General features: G+C 60.0%; 2 protein-coding genes and 1 long non-coding RNA gene across 6 annotated transcripts in view; 2 read left to right on the plus strand and 1 right to left on the minus strand.

Moving 5' to 3' along the window:
* The first annotated feature begins 1,125 nt into the window (after positions 1 to 1,125).
* On the plus strand, positions 1,126 to 1,900 carry PRLH (prolactin releasing hormone). Its single transcript, XM_077869637.1, has 2 exons — positions 1,126 to 1,225; positions 1,737 to 1,900. The coding sequence occupies exons 1-2, from the start codon at positions 1,126 to 1,128 to the stop codon at positions 1,898 to 1,900; spliced, it is 264 nt and encodes an 87-aa protein (XP_077725763.1).
* A 465-nt stretch (positions 1,901 to 2,365) lies between these two features.
* RAB17 (RAB17, member RAS oncogene family) overlaps positions 2,366 to 19,673 on the minus strand; it is a 39,428-nt gene continuing 22,120 nt past the window's right edge. For 2 of the 4 annotated variants that reach the window (XM_077869353.1, XM_077869352.1), the window contains 5 exons: positions 18,225 to 18,384; positions 13,203 to 13,354; positions 12,127 to 12,252; positions 9,927 to 10,020; positions 2,366 to 3,312 (listed from right to left, as the gene is read on the minus strand). In XM_077869353.1, the coding sequence (XP_077725479.1) occupies positions 3,080 to 3,312; positions 9,927 to 10,020; positions 12,127 to 12,252; positions 13,203 to 13,354; positions 18,225 to 18,381 (762 nt within the window). In that variant the 5' untranslated portion in view covers positions 18,382 to 18,384 and the 3' untranslated portion in view covers positions 2,366 to 3,079. Of the gene's footprint in view, positions 3,313 to 8,921; positions 9,699 to 9,926; positions 10,021 to 12,126; positions 12,253 to 13,202; positions 13,355 to 18,224; positions 18,385 to 18,549; positions 18,660 to 19,673 lie in introns of those variants that run through there. The other 2 variants (XM_077869354.1, XM_077869355.1) reach the window with 2 other exon arrangements.
* LOC144296290 (uncharacterized) lies at positions 14,478 to 19,544 on the plus strand. Its single transcript, XR_013363458.1, has 3 exons — positions 14,478 to 15,214; positions 17,692 to 17,796; positions 18,990 to 19,544. It is a non-coding gene; the product is annotated as an uncharacterized LOC144296290 (long non-coding RNA).

The raw sequence follows: 19,673 nt of genomic DNA on the forward strand, positions 1-19,673 counted from the left end.
TGCCCCAGCGGGTCTCTAAAGTGGAGAGAGCTGGGCATCTTAAATCCCTCAGACCGAGGGCACTTTCCAGGGGCCTCGGACAGGCTACAAAGGCAAGGCCGGCAGAGGGGGTCCTCCCTCAAACCCACGGGGCTCCCAGGCACCCGCCAAGGGTGCAGGTGCAGGTGGGAGGAGAGCCGGGCCTGCTGAGGACGCTGCGAGGCAGGTCAGCACCTGTCCTCGGGCCGGGTGAGAGGACTCTCCGGTGCCTCTGCTGCCCACGGCCCTCTCGGCCTGCCACGCGCCACGTGGGGGTCCAGCGGCCTGGGAGCAGGTCCCACCTGCTGGAGACGTATTGCATCAGGGGTCATGACGGGGTGGGGGGGGCCTCTGGGCAAGGACGGAGCGAAGACCCCCCCACATCGCCTGCCCTGTGGGGCAGGGTGAACAGGCTTCGGGGGCTGGGCCGAGCCAGGGAAAGAAGCCTGCACCCCAGCCGTGAGCCCCGGCCGGGTCCGAGGTAGGCAGCCGGCCCCCACCCTCCACGGCGACCCCGGGCCCCCTGGGCCCAGCTCCCCACGACCTGCCCACCTCTGGCCGCCTGCCCAGCTGCACGGCACACCCACACCCCCCTCCAGACAGACAGACCGACCGAGGCAGTTCCCACACAGCCCACCTCTCGGCACCCACGGCTTACACCCTCCCGGGATCCTTCTGACGGGAGGGTCGGTGCAGACACGTGTGAGCCCCTCGGAGGCTGACACACTCAGGATCGCCTCAGGTAACACTCACTGTCAGAGGAGGGAACGAAGCTCCCGGGGGTGTTGGGGGGACTTTGCAAGGAGCCAGGTTTGCCTGCCAGATACGTGCCCAGGCCCGGTCCCGCTCAGATCAGAGGCGCACACGCCACAGCCTGGCTGCACACGCATGCACTCCACATGTGCACACGCCCTCGTGTACACCGGCCGGCACGCACACTCCGTCTCGTCCATGTGTGCACACTATGCACACCCTGTCACACACACCGTGCTCTCGTCAGCTGAGGCTGCCGCTTTCGTGTGTGGAACACGGCTCCTGCCTTCTGCCCCAGGGCGTGCCCTCCCGTGCACCTCCAGCCGGGCCTGAGCCAGGAGCCCGAGCCCGGGGATGAAGGCTTTGCACGCCTGCCTCTTGTGCCTGCTGCTGCTGGGCCTCACCCTGCAGGGGGCCGCCGGCCAAGGCCACCGGCATTCCATGGAGATCCGCAGTGAGTGCCCGCCTCCCTCACCCCCACCCCTCCACCCCCAGGGACCCCGGCGGGGACCCGGTCACCTCCTAACCAGGTGGGGGGGAATGGCCTTGCTAGGTGGCTCAGCTCTAGGAGGGGGTGGCCTTTCCCCGGAGTGGCCCTGCTCCCTGGTGCCCCCGCCCCTGCATAGCACACAGTTGAGAGGGTCACTTCCTGCCCCCCGGGGTGGCCGGGGCCAGAGCTGCCTTTTCCCAGCCCTGGCATGAGAACTTGGGGCGGGGGGCGCTGGGTGGGGGGAGGAAGAGATTGCTGGTGAGTTTGAATTCCCATTTCCCAAAGCCACCCACTCCCCAGCACTGACCTCGCCACGCCCCCTGGGTGTCCCTGGTCTGCAGGTGGGTCCCGGCAGGGCCCGGGCCAGTGGGCAGCACGGAGCCGAGAGCCCCCGTGGGGAGCACTGGGCCCTGTGCACCCAGGCCGGGGGACACACCACCCACCCCCGCACCCTGCTCTGGCCCTTCCCTTCCAGCCCCTGACATCGATCCTGCCTGGTACACGGGCCGCGGAATCAGGCCCGTGGGCCGCTTTGGCCGCAGGAGAGCAGCCCTGGGGGATGCGATGAAGCCGAGCTTCTGGCGCCAGCCCCCCTGCCTCCCCCTGCAAGGACGCGCTGAGCCCTCTCAGGGCGGGTGACGGCCCCGCACGCAGAAGAATAACCTCAGGAGCCCCCCCCAGCCGCGCCCCTCCACCGGCTACATCCCCTTCGGTCCTAATAAAAGCAGCTGGTCTTGTATAGGTGTGTCTTTGTGGTGGCAAAGGGGAGCTGTTCTCCCTCCTGGGACGTTAGCCTAGAAGGACACTCAGCCCAGCAGCCCAGAGGCTCCATGACTTGCCCGAGGGCACCCGGCACTGAGTAGGGGAGCTGGGCCCTTCCGGGCTCACCTGCAGCCCATCGCACGCGTGCCCTCCACCTCGGCTGCCCCGAGGGGCTGCCCAGGCTGCACACTGCACCACCTGGGCAGGAGGACGGTTGGCACAGCCCCTCGGCCTGGCCTGGCCCTCCCTGAGCCCCGTCCCTTCCTTTTACCTCCCTTGCTGGCACTCAGAGGAGGAAGAGAAGTGTGAGCTGCTTGTTTTTTTTTTTTTTTTGAAAGATTTTATTTATTTATTCATGACAGAGAGAGTCAGAGACACAGGCAGAGGGAGAAGCAGGCTCCCTGCGGGGAGTCCGATGTGGGACTCGATCCCAGGACTCTGGGGTCACAACCTGAGCTGAAGGCACAAGCTTAACTGCTGAGCCACCCAGGCGTCCTGAGCTGCTTGTTTCTAATCAACAGCAGGAGACTTGAACCTAAATGAACCACAATGTGTCCCTTTACCACCTGTCTCAATTCCCGCCAAGATGTCCCATGTCCTGCCTCCGATGTAGGTTGCTTTGGTGCCAGGGCCACATCACCACTCACAGGGCAGCTGAGCCCAGCTCCTGACTCTGAGACTCAGTTTCCACACCTGAACACCCCAGGACAGTAACACCTGCCTCATTCCAGGGGGCAGGCAGGCACAGCACCTGCTTGCAGCCAACACGGTGGGCGTCCCGTGTAAACGCCTTCCCAAGGCCGGCTCCAGCCCAGCGTGCAGGAAGGAGGGTGGTGGGGACGGGCCCGTCCGTTTACTTCCAAACCCAAAGCTCGTGGGCCTCTGCCTGCACCCTGCCTGCAAGGTCTCGGGAGCCCCCGCTGACCACAGGGCACAGTCGACACCCAGGAGGCCTCAGAGCAGGCCTGCGGGACCCCAGACCCCAGATGTCCCTGCTCTAGTTCAGGGAAGATGGGGCCTGTGGCTCACCAGACCTGGAGAGGACACAGACCTGCCTCACTCCCCAGCCACAGGGGTCTCAGGGAGGGCAGAGGTCAGCCCCTCCCAGGGAAGAGCCCCTGCTATGTGGCACCTGCCCAGGGTGGAGTGAGTGAGGGACTGGGAGGGGTCAGGGGGGCTCCAGCTGCTGGACCAGGCCTGGAAGTGTGGGCAGCCAGGAAAGCCGTCTGGCACTTTCTCAGAAAGTCGGAGAAGTCGCCATATGGCCCGTAGCACCCCCGGGTGTGGACCTGAAAGAACAAAGAACAGGTGTTCCAACAAATATTTACACGGAAATGTTCACAGCGGCACAGTTCACAGTAGGCAAAAAAAAAAAAAAAAAAAAAAAGGTAGAAACAACCCAAATACCCACCAACAAACAGATAAGAACGGATAAGATGTGGTCCGGCCACACCGCAGATTATTGTTCAGCCATAAAAAATAAAGGACCCAGTTGGGCCGAATGCTACAGCTTGGGTCCCTGAGAGCGTGATGCTGAACCGGAGAAGCCAGACGCAGAAGCCCACACGCCGCGTGACCGGATCTCCACGAATGTGCGCGACAGAGACAGAGGCGGAGAGTAGATCTGGTTGCCGGGGTAACTGCCTCACGGCGGGGCTTTCCTCGCCAGGGACGACAACGTCCTGGAACCGGACTCAGGTTCCAAGGTCGCGGAGTGCTGTAAATGTGCTAACACCACTGAATTGCATTTTTTTTTTTAAGTGTTCGCAACCCGGGGTGGGGCTCAGACAGGGCAACGCAGGGGTGTGAGGACGGGCTCCGGAGCGCGGCACCCCGGGCCGGCGGCCCCAGGACACTGCCACGTCTTCTGTGCCGGGGTGGGCGGTTTCACGGTTCCTACAACTTAATTACGAAAGTTTCCGAGCACACAAGACAGTTCGAAAAGTAACCTAATGAGCATCCACGTACCCTCCGCTTAGACTCAACAATCATTACCATGTTTTCTCTCTCCCTCTCTCATTTGGAAGTAAGTTGTAGACATCACGACATTTCTCCTAAGTATTTCCATGTGTTTCTCCTCAAAATAAGGACAGTGTCCTACATAACCACAAAATCAAAAAAAAAAAAAAAAATCACTGTGCCTGAGACATTTTCTTTCGAGTAATTCCATAATATCATGTGGTTTCCAGTCTGTATTCAAAAATCCCCAAGTATGGACAGAAAGTCTTGCCTGTCTTTCTTTTTTCTTTCTTTCTTTTCTTTCCTTCCTTCCTTCCTTTCTTTCTTTCTTTCTTTTTCTTTCCTCCCTTCCTTTCTTCCTTTCTTTTTTCTTTTTCTTTCTCCTTTCTTTCTTTTTTTTCTTTTCTTTCTTTCTTTTTTCTTTCTTTCTTTCTTTTCTTCCTTCCTTTCTTTTTATTTTCTTTTCTCTTTCTTTCTTCTTTATTTCTTTATTTTCTTTCTTTCTTTCTTTCTTTCTTTCTTTCTTTCTTTCTTTCTTTCTCTTTCTTCTTTCTTTCTTCTTTCTTTCTTTCTTTCTCTTTTTTCTGTCTGAAACCAGGCTTCAATCTAAATTCACTGTTGCAGTTAGTACTGCTCATTAGTCCCTGATCCTCCTCTTTCGTCATGATATTGACTTTTACAAGAACCCAGACACATTATCCTGTATTATGATCCGGTGTGTGATGTGTTGATCCATCCCTGGAGGGCTGTTACCTTCTTCTTGTTCCTCATTCTTCTCTCCCTGCATTTCCTGTGGTCTGAGAGCAAGATCCAGGGCCTCAGCCGGATTCAGTTCCTCACTGGGGACAGCAGAACCCTGTGTCCCTTCTGTTGCACCACATCTGATGGATGGTCCCAGCCCCACTTGGAGAGATGCAGGTCTGACCCTCCCCTCACTGTATGCTTGAGGCGGCAGCTGGTTTACCCCAAGCCCCGAGCCAGTGATCCAAGCACCCCCTGAACATCCCTGCTGGGAACGGATGACCCCTCCGGTGGGTTGGTGGGTCGAACAAAGGAGATTTTCCAATTCCTTCCCCATTGATTAGCTGGATTCTTCTAAAGGAGGTATTTCTCTCCCTCTTTCTTTTTGTTCAACACCTTACCAATAATTTTCGGTGCTCAAATTGTCCTCAATTTGGTCAGTGGGAGCCCCAAGAAGAGAATACACATTTTTTCAGTCAGCTGCACACCCAGTGTGGAGCCCAACACGGGGCCCGACCTCACGACCCTGAGACCAAGACCCGAGCTGAGATCCAGAGTCCCACTGAGCCTCCCTGGCGCCCTGGAAATAAATTTTTAAAAGCAGAAGGATGGGCCCCTGAGTCAGGCCCTCTGGGCTGTTAAAAAGCAAAATTCAAACATTTGAAAATCTAATTGGCTTTATGAAGTGACTCAGGAATCGGGCAGCATTCGCTCTAGCTGGTAGAGAGGTGCTCCGCCCAGGAGCAGAAAAGGAAAGGTTTTTAAAGGCAGAGAGAAGAAGAAAAAAAAAAAAAAAAGGGCAGAAAGAAGGCTTTTTTATTTTTTAAGAAATTTATGGGCATCACTTGCCTTCCTAAGGGGGAAGGTGTCTTTCAGAGGATTGCCTCCGGGACATTCCAGCTTGACAGGTTAAAGGTCTCATTCCAGGGGGATTTGAAACTGCAGTTGGGTTAAGTACTAAATCTTGCTTGACTGACGCCTTAGCATCAGTGGCTCCGTTAGGGCCTCGTGGTTTCCTTCCTGGCAGTGCAAAGGGGCCTCTTCCAGGGGGGCTGGAGAGACACCTGCCACAGCAACAGAAGATGAGGAAAGGGTACGGTCCCAGGCAGGTCAGCAGGCCTCCTCTTAGGGGCACCTACCAAAGCTGGAGCCTCCTGCCACCATCCTGTACACGCCTATGCACATGTGCACACGCACACACACACCCAGCTCCAGAGAGGACCCAGCTCCAAACTCGGGCTGAGCAGGGCTGCAGCAGCTTCCCAGGCCGCGGGCAGCACACGGGGCTCCCAGGTTGGCCTCCCGCGGGACCCGAGGCCATTGCACACCTGCAAGTGGTATTCCTGAGGAGTCTTCTCCGGGAAATGCCACCGGCCCCCTGGGTGCATCTCTACGTGTGCTCTCCGTCCACTGCCCCCCACCCCACGCCCCATCACAGGGGTCCGGACAGAGCAGAGGTGAGGTGGGCTCTCTCCAAAGCCTGCCACACAGACCCTTCCATACACACCTGTCTGGCTTTGGAAAGCCTGCCTTCCCTTTACGTCTCAGCGGAAGAAATTGTTTCCATCCTCTTGTTTGGACACACGTTTGTTGAGCACCTGGCGTGTGTCAGATGTTGCACCAGGCACCGAGCACCCCAGAGAAGGAAGGCTAGAACCTCTGCCCTCCGGGCGGTTCCCCACCTTGCCAGCATATTAGGTTCACCTGGGAGGGCTCCAAATGCCCGGGTCCCAGGGCCCAGCTGCACCGCAGACCGTTTATTTATTTATTTTTAAGAATTGATTGATCGATTGATTTGACAGAGAGAGGGAGGGAGAAGCAGGCTTCCTGCTGAACAGAGAGCCAAATGTGGGGCTCAATTCCAGGACCCCAGGATCATGACCTGAGCCAAAGGCAGATGCTTAACGGACTGAGCCCCCCAGGAGCCCCCTGCAGACGGATCTGAGCAAAGCCTGCGGTGCACAAGGAGGGCTGTGGCAGAGGCTCCCAGGTGATTCCAACACAGGGTTGAGCCACCTGCAGAGTAGGGCGAGGAGAGGGAGAGGAGAATCACAGCTGGGCGATGGGGAACGTGAGCTCCAGGAGCACAAGGCGCCCCATCCGGTCTAGGGGCACCATGGAAGGATGCCCGGTGGAAATCCACCCAAGGATATGCTTCATTTTTTTAAGATTATTTATTTATTCATGCACGACAGAGAGAGAGGGGGGCAGAGACACAGGCAGAGGGAGCAGCAGGCTCCACGCAGGGAGCCTGATGTGGGACTCGATCCCAGGATCCCGGGGTCACGCCCTGGGCCCAAGGCAGGTGCTCAACCGCTGAGCCACCCCGGCGTCCCAAGGATATGCTTTAATAATAAATTCTAGCGCAGTGATACCAGCTTGACAAAACGGAGGGGGATAGGCATAGATACGTGGGCATCCTACACACAACTTCCTTATCTGCCCACTTCCTGTTGCATCAATCAGCTCCTTGGAAATCTCAAAGTCTGGCCTTTAGCAGAGCTGGTTCAGGGACCCTGTGCCCTTGAGCCGGGGTTGCCCTGAGCGATGCTGGAGCGCCATCTAGAGGCCGGGGGCGACCTCAGGTCCCGCTGAGGCCCAGGTGGGTCCCACCAGGTGGGCGCAGGGGGTCCCCAGCCCTGCTGCAGGGGGGAGGCCCGGGGAGAGCGTGAGCACGAGGACACAGCTGGGCACAGGGACTCACCCCACGTACCTCATCAACTTGGGAATAATCATATGAAAAACCGTGCGACTTGACTACAGTCAGAAACTGCCACCAATGACATTGTTTAAGAAAACACAGTGTGTGAGTGGAAGTCTGGGTCGCAGGCCCTCTCAGATGCTTTTATTTCTGTGTTTGTCCTTTAGCTTTTCTTGAAGATCATGACAAGAGAAGCCTTGGGAAATCTGCGTTTGTCCAGAAAGACACAGGAGAAGCTCCTTGAGAATATGCATCGGGGAGGGGCCTGGATCCTGGGCTGCCATCCCCCACCCCCGCCCTCCCGTCCCCCGTCCCCAGAACAGATGCTGGGTCTGCCCGGGCCCAGCTCCCTCCAGGGAGGATCCTGTGAGGCTGGCCCTATAGATGAGGAGGGACCCAGGGGCCCACCTTGTAGGAAGCCTTGTGGGGAGCCTTGACCTCTGGCGGGACACAGCCACGCTGAGGCCACCTCACCTAGCTCACCAATGCCTGGCGGTGTCCCGGTCAGTCCACTGCCAGGGCTCCCCATCCGCTGGGCCCCAACCAAAGGCCCAGGCCTGAGGCTGGGATGATGGGCCCATGCGGGGTGGTCGAGAGCAGAGACCAAGTCCAGAGGAGCCCCCAGAAATGAGGGCGCACCCTTTGTGGATGTCGGGAGTTCAGAGTCAACGTGAAAGGACGCTCTACGTGTGTCCTGCTGTTGACCGTTACCGTGGATACAGCAAAGCCACCCCTTCCAGGGGCACCACGATGTCTTAGGATTTAAAATTTCAGACTTGGCTTATCACAGACCTTGCAAGGATGGAAACCAACACCAACCCCCCCCCCAAAAAAAATATAGCCACCCTCGAAACACCCTCACTGACACTAGGGTTTAGCTCCCAGGACGACCACCGGGGCCCTGATGGTAAAGCAGGCTGTGTCACCTGAACGAGGTGAACGCACGACGTGTCACCCCCGGAGAGACGTCCTGGGCCGCCTGGGCCACAGCCTGCACACGGGCCCGCCTCCTTATTCCCTCAGCACCAGCCCTCCTAGAACATGTGCCAGGGCAGACCCCAACTTTGCAGAGTCCCCGACGGGCAGGTTATCGAAAGCAGTTTGATGTTTGCAGACATGTAAGCAGGACAACTTGCATCACGGGCCAAAAGTCTGTGCCCTCAGGCCCGCCAGGGACGAGCATCACCTGGTGGACTCAGAGCCCGGAGAAGGGGGTGGGGAGGGAGGGCCCTGGCACCCCAACCCCGCCCCAGCTGCCCCGAGGGAAGCGGAGGCGGCCGGCGATCTTCCTGGCACTGCCCCCCTTCCCCCAGCTCCCGGACGGCGCCCTGCCCAGCACTCCCCGTCCCCTCTGGCCCGCCTCACCCCTCCGCACCCGGTGCCCAGGCAGCTGAGGGCACAACCGTCCAGGCGGGGAGGGCACGGGCACCAGTGTCCCCTGACGTGGGGCCGACAACCCCCCTACCCCCCCACCCGGCAACATAAATCCAACAGACCTTTTCTAAATTGTTAAAGAGGAAAAAAAAAAGACATTTATTGGAGCCCGAGTGGGGACAGCTGCCCCGGACACTCCAGCTCCGCAAAGCAAAGCGTGCTCCTGGGATGGAACATCTGGCGCAGGGTCACCTAGGTCTCCTACATAAGGAGCTACGCACAAACCGTTGAGACAAAGGACATTCCTGAAAGGTGCAGGTGTTTATCTTATGTTTCCAGTGTGTGTGAGGTTCTGTGACTTTCATCTTTATAGGAACTAGGGAGGTGTGGTTTTTTTTCTTATCTTTATACGGGGAATGCTCCTTGTTGGGTATTATATATATATATTTTTTTAATTTATTATTATTTTTTAAATGAGGCCAGTGTACACCGTGGGCTCGGGGCAGAAATCGTGGCCCTGCTTTGAAAAGTTTTGCCGGGTCATTTTGACCTTGAAAGTACAGCTTCCCCGGGCGCCAAGGAGCAGGGCGGACGAACGCTAAAAGGTGACGGTTCCCTCCATCGCCCCTAGACGGCCTTTGGCGCGGATCCGCTCCTGAGTGATTCCCTCCGGCCTCGGGAGTGGGGACGCTCCGGGATGCCAGCTTCCAGGACCTCTCGGAGCCGGGGACGGTGGCAGGGGCTCCCCGGGGGTGTCCTCTGCATGCCCCGGGCGGCCCGGCTCCTGCTACTGGGCGCAGCACCTGGCCGGCCCCGCGGGCACCCCGCTCCGAGCCAGCCCGGCCTCCCCCCTCTGCGGCCGGCCCTGCTTCCCCTCTTCTCTCCGCAGCAGTTCCCGGGCTGTGGAGGGTCAGGACTGCGGTCTGGGAGGGAAGGACCCCGCCCAGCAGCCCAGGGACACCCCCCCCCCGCCGAGCTGCCCTTCACCCAGAGCCACGAAGTTGGGGCCCCTGGCAATCGTGCTCACCCTGGGCCCCTGGAGACCTCCAGTCTGGTCCCCCGACCCCACAAAGCAGCCCGAGGGATGACGTCCCCCACCCCGGCCCTCCTGGGGGCCCCGCCGCTCACCTAGAGCGCTGAAGACCTCGGTCACCTGGTGGTTTAGCTTGGCGGAGGCCTCCATGAACAGCAGCCTCTTGCTCTCTGCAAACTCTTTCCCTTCCTGCGGGGACAGCAACCGAATTCCCGCTGTGGACAAACCACGCTTTCCGGGGACACTCGGTGGCCTTCTACGACCCAAGAACCAGTGACAGGCCCTGGCGCTGCGTTTTGGTGCTCCTGGAGGGGCCCGGCCGGGAAGCGGGGAGGTCCTCCCCCTCCTCCAGCAGGTGGGCCCCCCGCAGCAGAGCCCAGCACCCGCGACCCCCCAGGGGCTCCCTGTCTCCACCCCCTGGCACCTGTGGGCTGTGACGTGGGGAAAACCAGGTGAGAAGGGAGGAACAGGGGAAGGGAAGCAGGAGAGGCCCCGATGGGAGCCCGCCTGCTGGGGGGCCCTGCTCGGGTTCCGCACGGGTTAGTGCTGCGGGGGGGTCGGGGGGACCCTGATCAAGTCTGAGCAGGGTGTGTCCGCGGGGTATCGGCCCGAAGGCCACCCCATTGGGTCGTGGTTCTGTGTTGAGGCAAACGTGAGCGTGGGGAAGGCCGGGCGAGGGCGCACGTCCACTTGCGGTAGTTGTGTTGCGGCGCTTTTCCTAATTGTGAAACTATCGTAAAATGAGAGCCAAGAGCGTAATGCAGACGCTGTGCCGCAGGTGAGCCTTGTCCCTGCCGGCCCCCCAGGGCTGGGTGCCCGTGTCCCCCCCCCGCCCCCCAAGGCCTGCCAGGGCTTGGAGGGAGCTCGGATAGAGAAGAGGCCCGGGCGGTGGCCCCGGGGCCGGGGGTCGGCAGCGCCGGCCTCGGGGGGCCTGTGCCTGAGACCCCGCCACCAGGCCTCCCCCACGGAGGGCGGGCTCAGCACAGGGTGGGGTGCCGCCGCCGAGGCCCCTCACACCCCTGCCTCCCAGCGGTCCCCCCGCCCCGCCGACCTGACCTCCCCATACTCCTTCCACATCTCCCGTCCTGCCCCAGCCCACGGGACTCCTCCAAGGACCCCCGCTGGCCCCCACATGATGGCCCATCCCTAACGCCACCCGCCAGGGTCGCTGCCCGGGAGAGCATGCGCCTTCTCACTGCGGCGGGGAGCTCCCACCCTGCAGCCCACCCCGCGCCCCCCGCCCTGCCCTCCTGGCAGCACGCTCCGCTCCACGCGCCCTCCCTCCCCTCGGGCCCTCCTGGCGCCTTTCCTGATGCGGCCGCACATACACGCACGCGTGCACGCACACACATGCCGCACACCCTCAATACACACACCAGCACACGCTCCTAGGTACACACACACCTCCTACACACACACACACCTGCACCCTCTTATGTACACACCTCCTACACACACGCACCTGCACACACACACCTCCTACACACACATCTTCTATACACAGGCACACACCTACCCACACACATCTTCTATGCACAGGCACATGCCTACCCACACACATACCTACATACCTTACTCTGCACACACCCTCTTATATACACATACCTCCCGCACACACACAGACCCACGCACATACCTCCTATGTACACACACACACCCCTCCTGCACACACGCTGACACCCTTGCTCACAGCTCCGACTTCCCATAGCACTCTATGTGCATCTCCGCAGCATTTATTCTGTCTTTGGTCTATTTACAGAAGAACTACAGCTTTATTTTCTATTCCTCACTCAGTTCCTGGCAAGGAAATTTGGATTTACTCACCTGTCCCTTTATCAATAATTTGTTGAGCACAAAGACAAAGATCTGAAAACCACACAACTCTGCTTGGGAGAGCAGGGTAGGAAGGGCCATGGTGTCCCGGTGAGCCTGGGTCACCAGGCCGGGGCACTCGCAGGCTGGCCACAGGCGTCTCCCCACTCCCTGGCAGACAGGCCAGGGGCTGGACCCCCTGCCAGCTCTCAGGAGGGCTGGACTGGGGGTGCGCACAGTCCTCCACACGGGGGAATAGCCACCTGTAGACCTGATTTTCCAGGAAAGACCAGAAATCTTTGCCCAAAAGGGAAGTACACGTGTTTGTGAGTGTGGATGCAAGTGTGTGTGACAGGCATGTGTGGGCGTGCATGCACTTTGGCGGGGGACAAGGAACGGGTGTGCATATGAGTGGACACGTGTGCTTTGGGGTCACCCCCCCTCCCCTCGGGAACAAAACCACCCAGCCTGGACGACGGCTACCTGGAAGGTCACCTCCCGCTGCTCGCCGAGGTCTGTCTTGTTCCCGACCAGCATCACCACCACCTCCCCAGCGGGGACCTGCCGCTCGAGGTCCTGCAGCCACTGCTGGGCCTTGCAGAAGGAATCCTGGCGGGCGGCAAAGCTCAGCGTCAGACTCGCGCGGGGCTTCACCAGCTACGCCGGCAAACAGGCAGGTGTCGACAGCCGCACGCATGTGCTCCAACGGGCATGCGACAGGCCGTGCGACAGCCCCCGCCGGGGACTCGCCTCCAGGGCCCTGGGCCACGCCGCAGCTCCATCTCCCCTAACAGGGCCGGAGTCTGGAGGCTGCGGGTTGTTTGGGGTCAGACTCCAAGCTCCCGGAGCCCTCACTCCCAGAACCCCCCAGGACCACCTAGTGCTGGGGAGTCTGGGCAAGTGGCTATTGCTGGCTCCTGACTGGGGGACCCTGCGGGGATCCTCGCCCTGCAGCTGAGCTGCTCCAGGGGGCGGCCTCCCTCGCTGCCAGCCTGGTGTCCTGCTGGCCCCGCCTCCACCCTCCACCCCCAACCCCCAGCCTGGGCTCTCTCCCTGCTCCCCTGCCCTCCCTCCTCCCCACCCCCACCCCACCAGGCTAATCCCTGCTCCCCCTTCCTCTCCTGCAGGAAGCACCCCCACCCCAGGCTGAACCTATCAACTCCCACAGGACTCTGCTCCACCGCTCCTGCTCTAGGTCCCTGCTCACTCGTACTCAGCATCTACCCGGATGCACAGCCAGGACCCAATTCCACAGGCACCCAAGGAATCGTGAGTGATGGGTGGTGGTGCACTATGCAGGGTGTTCTGAGAGCGCCGTGGAGGGGCACACACTCAACCGTGTGGCTGTAGGAGCAGGAGTTATCAGGGAGGGCTTCCTGGAGGAAGTGACCGACTTCCATGAACACATTTTCTACTGGTCGTGGCGGTTTCGCCACAAAGCACCAGCACGGGCTGGCCACAGAAGGCCTCCAGGAGACAGCATCCCCGTGCCCGGTGCCCGAGAGCACAGAAAGCTTGCAAAGGAGGGTGGGTGGGGACACGCCTGAGGCGAGCCTTACCTTCCTGGTGATGTCGTATACCAAGAGCGCGGCGTTGGCGCCCCGGAAGTACAGGTGGCAGATGCTGTGGTACTTCTCCTGGCCGGCCGTGTCCCAGATCTCAAACTTCAGAGACACGGCACCCAGCTCCACCACCTTTGTGAAGAACGCACCTAAACGGGAGCCCGGGGAAGGGGACCGTCACCCAGGGGCATGGGGGCCCGGGGGGCACGGGCTTCCTCTGCACCTCGGGCTGGGCCCTCGTGAGCCCCGGGCTCTGCAAACGCGTCAGAGGGGCGTCAGCAAACCCCGCTTCTGGAAGACGGTGGTTCCCGCAAGAAGCAAAGTGTCACAAGCAACTTGCTGCAGACCCGTTGTAGGTTCTGCGGAGGCTTCGGGTGGGAAGAGGAACTCCCGGGCCCCAACACAAAATCCCCCGGACCACGGGACGTGGAGGGGGCCTCTGACAACCACGGGTCCCGCGTGTCCCCGCGGGCTTCCAGAGATGCAGCTGAGCCCCGGGGGCCTCTAGAACCATCCACACCCCTGCCCCATCGGCCTCTCAGAGGCCAGACCAACCGTGCAGGGAGGTGCTCACCGTCACCCCGGCTCCCCCCCAACTCCCTCCTGCATCCTGCTAACCTTCTGGCCTCGTGGACCCTCTCCCTGCCAACCTCCCTTCTCCACGGTCCCTGCTTGGCATCACTCGTCCTCCCACCTATCTGCTGCCTCCAAGGGTGGCCGCTGGGCCCCCGCTCCCTTCCAAGGACCCGTCTCTGGCAGCCTCTGGGCACTCCTCGCACACCCAATGGCACACGTAGACTTCTGTGTTCTCACCTGTCGCCCCCGGGGCCACCCCTTGGAGGGTGCTTGGACTCGTTCCCACCCCTGCTTAATAAGTACATGCAGGGAGGCCCCTGGGGGCTCAGCATCTGCCCTTGGCCCAGGGCGTGATCCCCGGGTCCCAGGATCAAGTCCCGCATCGGGCTTCCCGCATGGAGCCTGCTTCTCCCTCTGCCTATGTCTGTGCCTCTCTCAGAGAATAAATAAATAAAATCTTTAAAAAGAGAGAGAGAGAGAGAGAGAGAGTATAAACAGTCCCGGTTGGAGGGAGCGTGAAATGGATACAGCGCCTCTCGGGCCCCCCAGGGCTTCAGCCAGGGAGGCTGAGCAGGAAGGTGATGGTGGCCGCTGGGCTGCCTCGCCCTCCCCACGCGGGGCGGCCACCAACCAGCAAATACGCACTCGAGCACTAGATGTCACCATTTCTCCAAAAGACGTCACTAGGGCCCTGAGGCCCTGGGAAATGGACCAGATTCCCCGGGCTCTGGCCCCTGGGGACCCCAGGGCGAGGGGTCTGTGGGGAGCCCAGCGGGGCCTTGGGGAGCTCCCTGTGGCTCCGGCCCCCGCGCCGCTCGCAGCACTCTGCTTGGAGCTTTCACCTCCCCTGCTGGGCCCTCGGCTGCCGTGGGACCGGGGCCTCCGTGGTGGCCGGGGGTGGCTGGGCTTGGCCGGGAGTTCCAAGGCTTCCCTGGTGTCCCCCAGCAGGCTGACCCCCAGGAGGCCGCGCTCACTTGGGACTCCCACTCTGGCCCTGCGTCGGGGACACGGGGTGGTCTGTCCCAATTATGACTCTGACTCCGGCACCCCCGGCTGGACGGGGTCGTGCCCCGAGGCGGCTGGAACACCGTCCTGGCTCACGCACTGTTCTGGAGGGCAGAGCCCAGGGCCTGCGCAGTCCTCGGCTGCGGGGCCACCGCACAGGGTCTCCAACGGACCCAGACCCCCTGGCGGGGACCCAGCGACCCCCACCCTCCTGAAGGCCGGACTTAGCTTGAAGGCAGCACCACCCGGGACAGGCCGACCCCTGCTCCCAGCCCTGCTCTCAGGACTGGACGGGGGTGGCAGGTGATGACCTTGAGCGGTAACAGGGGAAGGGAACCTGAGCCTTCAGCGGCCTCGGGCCAGCCTCGCACGGAGAGCCCACAGCAGGGAGGTGCCTATGTCCCCGCGCCACAGGGGCCAACGTCAAGGTGAGAGAACAAGCCGTTTACCCACATGTAGGTCATTCGGCTCATATTCACTGAGAGTCTCTGGGGCCCACGGCCCAGGCACGCGCCCCCTCCTTTACTGCCCCAGCCACCTGCCGAGGGGGAGGTGAGCCCCGCATCCAGCTCCTCTGCTCACTGGAGCCACAACAAAAAGCCAGAATTTTTTTTTTTTTTCAAAAAGCCAGAAATTGAGCCGATGCCACGCATAGAAACAAGAAATGGAAGCGTCTGCCTTCAGGGGGATTTTGAACAACACAGACTGCATCTACACAAACGAAAGGAAGGGTCTTACTCTCTCTCCTCATCTGAAAAAGTGGGAATATCGACCTTTATAACAATATGTAATGATGTCATAACTGTAATAGCATAATAACTACTAAATAATATAGAATATAATGTACTGATAAATGCATTATAATAACAAAATAATTACCTGCCTGATATTAAAATTATTAATTTTTATAATGATGTACTAATTGTAAAATCCACCGCCACAGGTTGTGGCATCTTAAGGCGCAGGAGGGAGACCCTGAGAGGTAAGTGGACGAAGCCAGCATTTCCACATGGGATTTAGCTCCTCGGGACAAAGGAGGGCTTTTCACCTCTTCGTCCCCAGCATCCAGCACAGTTGCCGGCACCTAGTAGGTGCTCAGTACATAGGCTCCAGCAGCACGGTTGGCAGCTGCTTGAATAAAGGATCGCCAAACTCAGCTAGAGGGTTGTGGCTCGGTGCTAATCTGCCCACACAGGCACGCACGCCGGGGATGGTGGGCAGGAAGCAGACCCAAAGCACCAGCCCTGATGCCAAGGCAGGGCCCTAAGCCTGGCTTGGGGAAGGAGGCGGGGAGGGCAGCCAAAGCTGCCCCGGAGGATGAGGGTGGTCCGGGGGCCAGGCAGAGGACCGTAAGTGGAGAGAGCACACCCAGGCCTGCCCTTCAAGCAATGACCCCCCCACTCCGACCTGGGCCCAGGCTCCATCCACCTCCTGAGCCTAGCAGAACCTCTGAAGCGAGCGGGGGAGGGTGACAGCTACATCCCTGACCTGCTGAAGGACCAGTGCAGGGTTCTGTGGGCAGGACAGGCCCTCACCCACTGTCCCGGTAGCTACCGCAGGCTGGGGAGCGCCGTCTGCCTGTCCTGGGAAAGTTAGGGACCTTCCCATCCACACAGAGCACCTGCACTCTCCTCGGGCCCCGCTGACTCTGGGTGTCGGGCCCTCCGGCCCCCCAGGGAGGGTCCCAGTTGCAGCCCCCCACCTTGGACCCAGCGAGGGCGGATCCCACGGAGCCAAGTGTCCGGCCCGCCGTGTGTCCACACCACCATCCCGGCCCCTCCCGCTGGAGCCCGAACAGTGGCCGCCCACTGCCTCTCAGGGGACTGGCGCCCTCCCGCTGACCGCTGGAACAGGGGGTCCTGAATGTTTCTGGCAAAGGGTCTTCAGTAAATATTTGTGGCTTCGCAGGACAAGCCCTCACAGTTGCAACTGCTCAGCTGCGGCCTGGGCCTGAAAGCAGCCCGCAGGACGTGCAAATGCGGGCGCAGGCCCTGTTCCTGGAAAACCTCATTTGCAAAATCAAGCAGAGCCCTTCGAGCCCTAGGTTGCAGGCCCTCATCTTCCATGTGACCCCAAAGAGCTGCCTGGCCTGGAAGCTGCTGTCTCTCTTCCTCAGCTCGGCTCCGCATCACCGGTTCACACCTGGTTCACACCAGCTTCACACAGTTCACACGCAGGTGCACAGCCCTCGAAATCCCCGCTGGGCCAGGCCCCCTTCTATGGTCTCTGCTCTCAATGGAAGCCCCCCTGACACCAGACTTAGCACTTTGTTGTGTTGTTGTTTTTGTTTTTTTGTTTTTTTTTAAGTCCAGTATCGTGGCTGAGTCGTGTCACTTTTCCGCTGATGGAGACGGTCGCCCTGCGCCCCCTCAGCCAGCCCCAACCTCTGGCTTTACTAGCTCTCCCCGAGCTCCCCATCCTGGAACCAGCCCCTCACCCCTCCCCTGCCAGGCTCACCACTAGTGCTGGGGGTCTGGGCCTAGCAGATCCCCGCAGCCCCCATAGCCCCCGGGCACTCCTGGGAATCACCCTCCGGAGAAGACTGGAGGGCTCCCGAGGAGCTGGCTAATTAATGCACACATCAAATTTAGCATTGTGTGTCTAGGTCCAGTGAGCCTGGCATCTTCTAGAATCTTCCACACCTAGTGCAGGCCTGGGCAGAGGCCATGCCCAGCAGGTACTTGCTACATGAGTGAAGAAGGTAGTGAATGAATGAATGAATGAATGAGTGAATGAGTGGACTCAACAAAGTGCTAAGCGGAAGGCTCATCCGTGGCGGAGTCCAAGTCTGAAGCCAAAGTTCTGGCTCCGGGGGTGGGATCCTTCTTTCGCCGTGCTGGCCACCCACCAGGAGCGTTGGCATGGAGCGCACATGTTGAATTTCTCTATTTTCGGTGGAAAACAGGATTTCCAGCCCCAGGCAGGATGTGAAGAGGCCAACAGCCCAGCAGATGCTCCAAAGACCCTTTCCCCCTGAGAGCCACGACACGTCACCTCTTTAACAAGCGCAGTAAGCGTGGACTTTAATCGAGTCCCACGTCGGTCTTCCCTCCCTGCGATCGCGACCCCCTGCCCCAGTCCAGGCCAGGTGGTAAACTGAGACCAGGCAGAAAGGGAGCCACTCTTCAGTAAACGACCCAGGGGAGCGGCTTTGGCAGGCAGGGTGAGAGGCCAGCTTGTCGGGCAGCTGAGGAAGGCCCCCCTCACCACCCCTCACACCAGCCCCTGGGGGCCCGAGGTCCCGCCCCTGAACCTCTGCCCCCTGCACCCTCCCGCTAAGCTGACACCGGGCTGAGCTCTGGATTCCACGCGTGTCTGACCAAGGTGGGCCTCATCCCCTCCTTGCAGTACTGGGCGCAACCCCGGGCTCCGGGGGACAGTGGGAACCGCCCTACGTCGGGGCGGTTGACAAGGGGCGCGCTGTCCCGCGTCACTTACATCCCACGGTGGGCAGGATGCTCTTGAAGTCATTCTTCACGTACCGGAGAGCCAAGCTGGACTTGCCCACGGAGCCGCTTCCCAAGAGCACCAGCTTGAACACGCAGGGCTGGCCCGGGGCAGCCCCAGGGCAGGGGACCCCTCCCGCCTGCGCCATGCCCTGCAAAGAGACAACACGTGCAGGGGGTTGAACGTCTGTCGCCAATCTTAGCGGCTTCACCCCCGGGGCCCCGCTTCCCCGGTGGGAGGCAGAGAAGGGAGCTCAGCGTCAGAGGCTGGCGGCCTGGGCGGCTCCCCTGCCCCACTCCGCGCCCCGTCTCCTCACCTGCAGGGTGGGGTGAGCAGTGCCTGGGTGGCAGGTGTGCTGTGAGCCGCGCTTGGGAAGCGTCCTAAAGGTGCCCGGCGGGACCCACGGCACCCTAGGCGCTACATACCCTGAAAATAACCGTTGTGTGCTAGTTACCCTATTGGCCTGCTGCCCTCACGCCATTACTTCTCACTTAAAAAAAAAAAAAATCTATTACTTATTCCAAAAAGCACCAGAATCACCCGAGAGGCAACATGCTCTCTCCGTGGCGGCTCGTGGGTCAGAGCAGGTATTTTGAAAGCATCTATCTGAAGACAAAGTCCGTGTTTCAAGGACCTCAAAACCTCAGTCTTTCCCACTAGATCTAAAGCCTCAGCCCCCGTAGGGATAAGCCGTGGAGAAAAACAGCTCTGGGATCAAAACAAATTTGGGTAAATCCTGCATATTTTTTGTTACAGAAGATTTCTGTAATGGAGGGGATGGAGGCCGTCCCAGGGGGCCCCATGCACCCCCGGAGCTTCCACAATAATGAGCTGTGGCCGACCTGGTTTCACCCACACCCCCAAGCCCCCGTCCACCGAAGACTGGCGTGAAGCAAACCCCGGACATCCTGTTGCTCCATCTGCAAATCTCGGTCTATAGGCAGGGAGTCTTTTTTTTTCCCCCTTTGTAATCAATTTGTTCGAGAGATCAGACTGTCCTGCAACTCTGCGATCCGGATTTCGCTGATTGTTTCCCTGTTGTTACCACGTCCCATGAACCCTGTATTTGCTGTAGCTCGGTGGTTAGAACAGAAGTCTGATCAGACACAGGCTATCGGGGCGCCTGGGGGGCTCAGCAGTGGAGCGTCTGCCTTCGGCCCACGGTGTGACCCCGGGGTCCTGGGATCGAGTCCCACGTCGGCCTCTCTGCAGGGAGCCTGCTTCTCCCTCTGCCTGTGTCTCTGCCTCTCTTTCTCTCTGTGTGTCTCATGAATAAATAAACAAAATCTTTAAAAAAGGAAAAAAAAGCTATCTTTTGGCAAGGATGCTTCCTGAGTGTGCTCTGCATTTCGTCAGGGGGCAAACGATGGCCAAGCGCATGGGGTGGTGATGCTAGGGGTCCCTGAAGACTGTTTCCAGAGCCACTGTTCCACTGGGAGC

The sequence above is a fragment of the Canis aureus genome, chromosome 24 (assembly GCF_053574225.1).
Source record: "Canis aureus isolate CA01 chromosome 24, VMU_Caureus_v.1.0, whole genome shotgun sequence".
Classification (NCBI taxonomy): Eukaryota; Metazoa; Chordata; class Mammalia; order Carnivora; family Canidae; genus Canis; species Canis aureus.

What these genes read in the sequence shown, in the direction of transcription:
- PRLH (XM_077869637.1), top strand. Translation starts at nt 1,126, where the DNA reads ATGAAGGCTTTGCACGCCTGCCTCTTGTGCCTGCTGCTGCTGGGCCTC. An exon ending in GCATTCCATGGAGATCCGCA is followed by an intron (nt 1,226 to 1,736) that starts GTGAGTGCCCGC and finishes CTTCCCTTCCAG; the next exon opens with CCCCTGACATCGATCCTGCC.